This window comes from Sinocyclocheilus grahami, unplaced genomic scaffold (genome assembly GCF_001515645.1).
Source record: "Sinocyclocheilus grahami isolate Dianchi unplaced genomic scaffold, SAMN03320097.WGS_v1.1 scaffold1042.1, whole genome shotgun sequence".
NCBI classification, from domain to species: Eukaryota; Metazoa; Chordata; class Actinopteri; order Cypriniformes; family Cyprinidae; genus Sinocyclocheilus; species Sinocyclocheilus grahami.
In genome coordinates this window covers 96,418-107,022 of record NW_015506221.1, presented here as the reverse complement: position 1 = coordinate 107,022, position 10,605 = coordinate 96,418, and the positions used below count along the sequence as shown (strand labels likewise).

Genomic DNA, 10,605 nt, shown 5'->3' with positions numbered 1-10,605 from the left:
TTGATCTGCTTACCCCCAGGGCATCCAAGATCGCAGACTTATAAGTGCATTACCGCCACCTATCTCTCAAATGGACCATTGACACTCTATCTACAATCTCAATTAGGAGTGTCAATGGTCCATTTGAGAGATAGGTGGCGGTAATGCACTAATAAGTCTGCAATCCGCCATAAAAGCAAGAAGAAGAAGACGCGTCACGCACCGGCTGTCGAGGACGTGCTCAGGACAGTTCAGACATTGCAGTGCATCAGAGGTAAAAAATTATATAAATACTGTTCGGTTTCTCGCACAGACCGATCGTTTCTTGTCTTTGCACATCAATGTATCGTCACGAGCTGCAGGGTTTAATTAGATTTTGTTTGTGTATGTTTTTTTTTTTACTCTCAAAGCCATGATTCATATTCACTTCCATTATATGACTGACAGACTGCAACGGTTTGAGTTAAATATCTTCGTTTGTGTTCTACTGAAGAAACAAAGTCACCTACATCTTGGATGCCCTTGGGGGTAAGCAGATAAACATCCAATTTTCATTTTTGGGTGAACTATCCCTTTAAACAGCATTTATATGAAATAGAAATATATTGTAACATTGTCTTTACTGTCACTTTTGATCAATTTAACACATCCTTGCTTTAAAAAAAAAAGAAAAAAGTCTTTTGGATGGTAGTGTATGTTTATTTATAATAAATAGGTCTATTTCAGGAGCGTCACCTGTGTGAAATTCTGTCTTGGAACTGAACACGATTTCAATTATGAAAATGAGACAAAATGAACCAAGACCACCAACTTAGTGCACTTTCAATGTCAGAGCGCTTCGTAAACCCTCGCAAATAGTTACGACATCTCAAACACACTTTACAGAATGTTCTTTTGTTGAGTAGCCAGGATGCATGTTGAAGCCCTGCGTAGATGTTTCATATCCGAGGACAACAGAGCATGTTGGATTGAGCTTTATGAACAAGAGGATAAATCACTGCAACAAGGTCAAAGTCTATAATGCCAAACTGTGAGAGAACAGGCAATTCCAGTGTGGTGCTCCTTGTTCCCATAAAAGCAGATTACCACGCAGGACACACACTGTATGTGCACACACTCGCACAGTACGACATTGCACAGATGATTCACATGAACTCGGGAATGTCCATCGTCCCAGTTTGGGGATTAGCAGATCCTGTACTAAGACTTGGTGATAAAGTATTTTTATGATGATGTTGCTGGTGATTATGAATCGAAGCAACATTGAGTATTAATACTTTAATGCACTTCGATTTGGCCAGTATAAGTGTGTCATTAAATTAGATCCACAGTGTTTACTTAAGTTGGTAAGTTGGTAAGGGTGGTTTCTGCAATGGAAACGAGGCTTTATCACAGATCACTGACTTCCACTTCCTCTCCTGCTTTGTTTCCCGCTCTGTTTGCTCTCGGTCCAGGGCTCACTGGTACCTCGTGGTGATCTGTTTTCCCGGTCTGGAACGGTTTGAGTGTGTGCCGTGGAGAAACAAAGTCCTTGTGTCCCAGGATGGGACTCCGACAGCCAAAGCGAGCTCTGCAGGAGACTGTCAAAGAGGTCTCACACACACATCAACATGGTTATTATAGTGAACTAAAACTTAAACCAGAAAACATTTTTGTTACTTGAAATGACATTAACTAAAATGAAATAGAATTTTAAAAAGTAGACATATTTTATTCCAGCTAGTTGCCAAGGCGACATTTCTCATTTTTGTTTAGTTTAACTTGAAGTACTAAAATAACTAGAACTAAATAAACTAAAACTAATCAATACAATTAATAAAAACTGTATAAACATATTTAAACAAAAAAATGAAACATTACAAAAACTAACAGAAAATTAAAAATAACACCATAAATTATAACAAAATAGTTTATCAGTAATACTTGGCACTGCATATAAATAAACAAGTTTTTATTTCATTTATTTTATTATATATAATAAATTATTCTTATAACTTTAATAAAAGTGTTCCAAGGTTGAGGTTAATTGATGCAATTAACTCTACACAAAAATATTTTAATATTTATTAAATAATTAGAAAATATTAGTAAATAGTTATTAAATTTTCATAAAAAATATTTTAAAAGCTATTCTTTCAAACGTCAGATGTTCTTAGGTCAAACTTTTAAGGAAAAATTGTGCAGGTATTCCCTTTAAAATATGGAGAATGTGTTAATATTTACAAACATTTCCCAAAGTGAATTCTTTAAAAAATAAGCAATAATAGATTAGGAAATTTCTTCTGATTCATTTTGAAATTAGTCTCAATGCATTTAATTTTTTTATGCCAAGTTAATTTTTTGTTAGATAGTTTTTAAACATATCTTATAGTTGTCTCTCCAAAGACCAAATGTTTTGTGCCTTTATTGTGAAGTGACACCAATTTGTAAAAATTAAACCAAAAAGGACAATTAATAATAATAATAATAATGAAATAGAAATATATTGTAACATTGTCTTTACTGTCACTTTTGATCAATTTAACACATCCTTGCTTTAAAAAAAAAAGAAAAAAGTCTTTTGGATGGTAGTGTATGTTTATTTATAATAAATAGGTCTATTTCAGGAGCGTCACCTGTGTGAAATTCTGTCTTGGAACTGAACACGATTTCAATTATGAAAATGAGACAAAATGAACCAAGACCACCAACTTAGTGCACTTTCAATGTCAGAGCGCTTCGTAAACCCTCGCAAATAGTTACGACATCTCAAACACACTTTACAGAATGTTCTTTTGTTGCCAGGATGCATGTTGAAGCCCTGCGTAGATGTTTCATATCCGAGGACAACAGAGCATGTTGGATTGAGCTTTATGAACAAGAGGATAAATCACTGCAACAAGGTCAAAGTCTATAATGCCAAACTGTGAGAGAACAGGCAATTCCGGTGTGGTGCTCCTTGTTCCCATTAAAAGCAGATTACCACGCAGGACACACTGTATGTGCACACACTCGCACAGTACGACATTGCACAGATGATTCACATGAACTCGGGAATGTCCATCGTCCCAGTTTGGGGATTAGCAGATCCTGTACTAAGACTTGGTGATAAAGTATTTTTATGATGATGTTGCTGGTGATTATGAATCGAAGCAACATTGAGTATTAATACTTTAATGCACTTCGATTTGGCCAGTATAAGTGTGTCATTAAATTAGATCCACAGTGTTTACTTAAGTTGGTAAGTTGGTAAGGGTGGTTTCTGCAATGGAAACGAGGCTTTATCACAGATCACTGACTTCCACTTCCTCTCCTGCTTTGTTTCCCGCTCTGTTTGCTCTCGGTCCAGGGCTCACTGGTACCTCGTGGTGATCTGTTTTCCCGGTCTGGAACGGTTTGAGTGTGTGCCGTGGAGAAACAAAGTGTCCCAGGATGGGAGTCCGACAGCCAAAGCGAGCTCTGCAGGAGACTGTCAAAGAGGTCTCACACACACATCAACATGGTTATTATAGTGAACTAAAACTTAAACCAGAAAACATTTTTGTTACTTGAAATGACATTAACTAAAATGAAATAGAATTTTAAAAAGTAGACATATTTTATTCCAGCTAGTTGCCAAGGCGACATTTCTCATTTTTGTTTAGTTTAACTTGAAGTACTAAAATAACTAGAACTAAATAAACTAAAACTAATCAATACAATTAATAAAAACTGTATAAACATATTTAAACAAAAAAATGAAACATTACAAAAACTAACAGAAAATTAAAAATAACACCATAAATTATAACAAAATAGTTTATCAGTAATACTTGGCACTGCATATAAATAAACAAGTTTTTATTTCATTTATTTTATTATATATAATAAATTATTCTTATAACTTTAATAAAAGTGTTCCAAGGTTGAGGTTAATTGATGCAATTAACTCTACACAAAAATATTTTAATATTTATTAAATAATTAGAAAATATTAGTAAATAGTTATTAAATTTTCATAAAAAATATTTTAAAAGCTATTCTTTCAAACGTCAGATGTTCTTAGGTCAAACTTTTAAGGAAAAATTGTGCAGGTATTCCCTTTAAAATATGGAGAATGTGTTAATATTTACAAACATTTCCCAAAGTGAATTCTTTAAAAAATAAGCAATAATAGATTAGGAAATTTCTTCTGATTCATTTTGAAATTAGTCTCAATGCATTTAATTTTTTTATGCCAAGTTAATTTTTTGTTAGATAGTTTTTAAACATATCTTATAGTTGTCTCTCCAAAGACCAAATGTTTTGTGCCTTTATTGTGAAGTGACACCAATTTGTAAAAATTAAACCAAAAAGGACAATTAATAATAATAATAATAATAAAAAGTTCTTTGAGAATGTTTGTTTTCTGTATTTCCAGACAGTTCACAGCAACCAAAAGGAAATGGATTGAAGCCGAGTGAGCCAAGATCCCACAACCTGCCGGTAATCTCACTACACGCACAGTTTAAATGCTAATACCAATGAATATCATCAGATATTTTTTGGATAAAGTAAATGTTACAGTTGGTATTCATTTTGAACTTCAGTTTATGAACTGATTTTCATGAAGCAGTCTGATGGGTTTTGTGTGTTTTTAGGATTGCACAGTGCACAGCTGCACAAGAAAGACCGTCGTGAGGAGGTACCAAACCAGTCTTCAGTATTCAATCGCTTCATCTTCCTCTTATACACGACAACATTAGTATTACGAATGTGCACTCACAATAGAGAATATCACGGGGGCAGACACTTTTTCATGGTTCTGTATTATCCTGCACTGCTCCTCAGGTCAGATTTGTTCCTGATCGGTTTGTCTCTTTCCCTGGTTCGCCCTCAGGCCCTGTATTCTGGTCATGGACTCTCTAAAGCTGTCGTACCACCAGCGGATCTACACGCTGTTACGCGAGTGAGTCCTTCGGGAGATCCTCTCTTATCTGGATTCATGTTTTATTGTGTTCGATCACAGATCACTGACTTCCACTTCCTCTCCTGCTTTGTTTCCCGCTCTGTTTGCTCTCGGTCCAGGGCTCACTGGTACCTCGTGGTGATCTGTTTTCCCGGTCTGGAACGGTTTGAGTGTGTGCCGTGGAGAAACAAAGTCCTTGTGTCCCAGGATGGGACTCCGACAGCCAAAGCGAGCTCTGCAGGAGACTGTCAAAGAGGTCTCACACACACATCAACATGGTTATTATAGTGAACTAAAACTTAAACCAGAAAACATTTTTGTTACTTGAAATGACATTAACTAAAATGAAATAGAATTTTAAAAAGTAGACATATTTTATTCCAGCTAGTTGCCAAGGCGACATTTCTCATTTTTGTTTAGTTTAACTTGAAGTACTAAAATAACTAGAACTAAATAAACTAAAACTAATCAATACAATTAATAAAAACTGTATAAACATATTTAAACAAAAAAATGAAACATTACAAAAACTAACAGAAAATTAAAAATAACACCATAAATTATAACAAAATAGTTTATCAGTAATACTTGGCACTGCATATAAATAAACAAGTTTTTATTTCATTTATTTTATTATATATAATAAATTATTCTTATAACTTTAATAAAAGTGTTCCAAGGTTGAGGTTAATTGATGCAATTAACTCTACACAAAAATATTTTAATATTTATTAAATAATTAGAAAATATTAGTAAATAGTTATTAAATTTTCATAAAAAATATTTTAAAAGCTATTCTTTCAAACGTCAGATGTTCTTAGGTCAAACTTTTAAGGAAAAATTGTGCAGGTATTCCCTTTAAAATATGGAGAATGTGTTAATATTTACAAACATTTCCCAAAGTGAATTCTTTAAAAAATAAGCAATAATAGATTAGGAAATTTCTTCTGATTCATTTTGAAATTAGTCTCAATGCATTTAATTTTTTTATGCCAAGTTAATTTTTTGTTAGATAGTTTTTAAACATATCTTATAGTTGTCTCTCCAAAGACCAAATGTTTTGTGCCTTTATTGTGAAGTGACACCAATTTGTAAAAATTAAACCAAAAAGGACAATTAATAATAATAATAATAATAAAAAGTTCTTTGAGAATGTTTGTTTTCTGTATTTCCAGACAGTTCACAGCAACCAAAAGGAAATGGATTGAAGCCGAGTGAGCCAAGATCCCACAACCTGCCGGTAATCTCACTACACGCACAGTTTAAATGCTAATACCAATGAATATCATCAGATATTTTTTGGATAAAGTAAATGTTACAGTTGGTATTCATTTTGAACTTCAGTTTATGAACTGATTTTCATGAAGCAGTCTGATGGGTTTTGTGTGTTTTTAGGATTGCACAGTGCACAGCTGCACAAGAAAGACCGTCGTGAGGAGGTACCAAACCAGTCTTCAGTATTCAATCGCTTCATCTTCCTCTTATACACGACAACATTAGTATTACGAATGTGCACTCACAATAGAGAATATCACGGGGGCAGACACTTTTTCATGGTTCTGTATTATCCTGCACTGCTCCTCAGGTCAGATTTGTTCCTGATCGGTTTGTCTCTTTCCCTGGTTCGCCCTCAGGCCCTGTATTCTGGTCATGGACTCTCTAAAGCTGTCGTACCACCAGCGGATCTACACGCTGTTACGCGAGTGAGTCCTAGATAGTTTTTAAACATATCTTATAGTTGTCTCTCCAAAGACCAAATGTTTTGTGCCTTTATTGTGAAGTGACACCAATTTGTAAAAATTAAACCAAAAAGGACAATTAATAATAATAATAATAAAAAGTTATTTGAGAATGTTTGTTTTCTGTATTTCCAGACAGTTCACAGCAACCAAAAGGAAATGGATTGAAGCTGAGTGAGCCAAGATCCCACAACCTGCCGGTAATCTCACTACACGCACAGTTTAAATGCTAATACCAATGAATATCATCAGATATTTTTTGGATAAAGTAAATGTTACAGTTGGTATTCATTTTGAACTTCAGTTTATGAACTGATTTTCATGAAGCAGTCTGATGGGTTTTGTGTGTTTTTAGGATTGCACAGTGCACAGCTGCACAAGAAAGACCGTCGTGAGGAGGTACCAAACCAGTCTTCAGTATTCAATCGCTTCATCTTCCTCTTATACACGACAACATTAGTATTACGAATGTGCACTCACAATAGAGAATATCACGGGGGCAGACACTTTTTCATGGTTCTGTATTATCCTGCACTGCTCCTCAGGTCAGATTTGTTCCTGATCGGTTTGTCTCTTTCCCTGGTTCGCCCTCAGGCCCTGTATTCTGGTCATGGACTCTCTAAAGCTGTCGTACCACCAGCGGATCTACACGCTGTTACGCGAGTGAGTCCTTCGGGAGATCCTCTCTTATCTGGATTCATGTTTTATTGTGTTCGATCATGTCAGAGAACTAAATGTGCCTTCATTCTGAACTCTTAAAGAGTACATTCCTGTGATTCCCCTGTAAACGTCACCTCATCCCGCAGGTATCTGCAGGTGGAATGGGAGGTTCGGAAAGAAAGCGCTCGAGCTTTTACCAGTGAAAGCATAGGCGTGAGTCCGTGCAGGGTCCCGCTGCAGGACAACAGCAGCGACTGTGGCCTGTACCTGCTGCAGTATGTGGAGAGCTTCCTGCAGGTACCTACATACTGGGTTGATGCCAAAATATTGGCATTGCCCCGATACCTTGTGAACCATGGTGCATTTTTTACCGGGTCAGAGCTTTTTTTAATTTCTTCAATGCTGAATGTCAGAAACATTAGTCATCCAAGTTACCTGACATTTCGCGGTCTGCCGTTCAGTGGGATTTTCAGTAATGCAAGAGATTTGGATCTCCGGAACTCAAGTTACACCTGTTTGCTTTGCAGCCTTTAGTTGAATCCTGGTTTGTATTAAAGCACATACTGCACTACAAATGGTAAACTGCATACTTTTAAGTATCAAGTCCGCTGGTATGGAGGTTTTGGGACAAACAAAAATGTATATAATTGTATTTATTTTTTTTATACTTTATTTTATTTTTATTGAAATATATTAAATATATGTGTATATGTTAAATATATTATATTTGAATATTTTAAGTATATTAAATATTTATATTATATATACTGAATGTTGAATATTGGATTATATTAACAGTATTACATATAATGACATTTTATACAATATTAACTCAAATTTACTTAAAAAATATTTTAATTTTAATAACAGGCCAGAGAAAACCAACCCTATATATATATATTATAAAAACAATAAATATTAAAATAATTTTAATAAATTATATATTCATCCTTTTGTTTAAAGGGGTCCTATTATGCTTTTTCACTTTTTTAATTTTAGTCAGTGTGTAGTGTGTATGTTTGGCATAAAAAAGATCTAGAAAGTTACAAATCTCAAAGTCCACTCCAAAGGGAGATATTTAGTTAAAAAAAAAATCAATTTTCAAGAACTACAGCAAACGGCTCGTTTGGACTACAGCGTTTGGTTTCCGGGCTTTATGATATCACAAAGCGGCTCATTAGAATTTCATTACAAAGAATTCCCGCCTACAGAAATTTGAATGGTTGGGGGGTGGGGAGGGGCGAGGTCGTGGTTAGAACGCTTGGTTGAGTGAGCGCATGAGCGCATATGCGGTTCTCATTTCCAATCCTCGCGTACCCCCCGCTCTGCACATTTTGTATGTTTCTCTTATTGCTTCATACGTTTGTTATATTTGACTGTAAGTGCCCTGCGAAGTGGACATCACTGGATATTCCTCCATGATTCCAGTTTGAAGGGAGCGTATATGTTCCATACAAAGGGCATTTAAGTGTGCGAGACGTGAATTTAAATTGTATTTATTTACAGAGGTATATTATGTCCCACTTCACGCTTCTCTAGTAAGTTTTGTTTGTGTGTGAAGACGCTGCAGGCAGTGGCGTAGCGCAAATCTGTAAATGAATATTCCGAAGTGAAGTAAACTTCAACGGATTTCCCCTGCTCAGGGAGTAGGGAGCAATGGACACTGTGTAGGGACCATGTCAATCGGAACACAGTTCATGCACGGAGCTCACTTCTAACGAGATGATGATCTGAATCAGGTGTGTTAACAAAGAGAGACGTGCAAAACATGAAGAGCGGGGGTACGCACGGACTTGAATTGAGAACCGCTGGTCTAGAACAATTCTTACAAATATTAGACGACGTAGCTGGGCGCCGCGGACAGACGCCGAATAAAGGTGTGCTACACTCATAGAAAATAATGTATTTTAACTTTAACGATGTGGCGCGACGCTGCGCTTCTCGTCCGGTGCGCGACCGCCTGAAACGCGTTTTTTTTTTTCACTTCAGAAAGCGAATGATGTGTCAGGACAGTGGTTGCAATGTACTTTTTAACTCTGTTCCTGAGCATTATAACCCCAATTTGCTATCGTGTGCTGCGCATTTTACTGAGGACAGCTTCCATAACACGAGTGAGTAGTGCCGGATTCTCCAAAAGCTTTTGTTGAAAAACGGAGCAAGAGGCGGGGCAGTACTGAAACATCGTCTAAGCTGTTCGCCAATCACAACGCACTGGGACAGCTAACCAATCACAACACATTCTGTTTTTCAGAAGGTGGACCTTCATCAATATTCAAATGAATTTAAACAAGTATATATTGTTCAATCTCTCTCGCTCCATGTTTGTGTGTGTATTGAATGAAATGTATATTAATATACAATATAATTTAATATGTTTAATAACATAGATTAAAAAGGTTTAATCAATTTATATATATTAAAGTATATATTGATATTAATTATATTGAATTGTGAATGCATTACTAAATATTAAATACATATTTTATACAATATTATCTCAATTTACAAAAAAAATTATTCTTGATGCTAGGTCAGAGAACTATTGCAAACCCATTCTATGCTGAAAACAAGGGATTTTTATTAGCCAGTAAGCATGCATATATGCAAATTCACAGAAATAGTATGCCATCAGTATATGTTGCATCTGTGCAGTGTTGCAATTTAGTGTTGGTATTTGCAGTCTTTCTTGATGCCAAATGGCAGTTTTATGTAGTTGTAGATCGGTTCTTGGTTCATTAAACTTCCACTCAATGCTTCTTTGTGGTTTTTCCGCTCAGAATCCAGTGGTGCACTTTGATCTCCCGCTGCGATTGGAGCATTGGTTTCCACGGAATCAGGTGCGCAGGAAGAGGGAGGAGCTACGGGAGCTGGTGCTGGAGCTGTACCGGAGACAGGGGGGCGGGGCCGAGCAGAGCGCCAAATAAAAACAGCCGGAACATGCCCTCTCACTAAAAAAACAACTATTAGGGTCTACTATTAGGGTTTGTTTTCTTTCTTTTTTTTCTACTGATTATCAGATAAGGGATATATTTATAATTTAACTTTGTATTTATTTGTATTAAAATGGTTTTTAAATGTTCAGTTTCATCTGTTTTATTGATTTCCCCACAAACAATGTAGGTTATTTGAATAAAAAAAAAAGAGCTGAATATTTTAAAATTGAATTGGGATTTTGATATATTGGATATTTATATATATATATACACACATGGTTGGATATACAAATCAGTTTTTTCCCCACAATAGTGAGTTTCTATCTCACAATTCAGACCTTTTTTTTTTTTCTCACAAATCTGACTTTTCATAGAATTGCAAATTTAT

General features: G+C 35.5%; 1 protein-coding gene across 6 annotated transcripts in view; it reads left to right on the top strand.

Annotated features, from left to right (window-relative positions):
* senp7b (SUMO specific peptidase 7b) overlaps window positions 1–10,310 on the top strand; it is a 50,143-nt gene extending 39,833 nt beyond the window's left edge. For 5 of the 6 annotated variants that reach the window (XM_016251417.1, XM_016251415.1, XM_016251412.1 and 2 more), the window contains 6 exons: window positions 1,434–1,570; window positions 4,358–4,422; window positions 4,578–4,621; window positions 4,817–4,885; window positions 7,431–7,581; window positions 10,062–10,310. In XM_016251417.1, coding sequence (XP_016106903.1) covers window positions 1,434–1,570; window positions 4,358–4,422; window positions 4,578–4,621; window positions 4,817–4,885; window positions 7,431–7,581; window positions 10,062–10,208 — 613 coding nt within the window. In that variant the 3' untranslated portion in view covers window positions 10,209–10,310. Of the gene's footprint in view, window positions 1–1,433; window positions 1,571–4,357; window positions 4,423–4,577; window positions 4,622–4,816; window positions 4,886–6,759; window positions 6,825–6,979; window positions 7,024–7,218; window positions 7,288–7,430; window positions 7,582–10,061 lie in introns of all 6 variants that reach the window. The other variant, XM_016251418.1, reaches the window with a different exon arrangement.
* The last annotated feature ends 295 nt before the right edge of the window (window positions 10,311–10,605 follow it).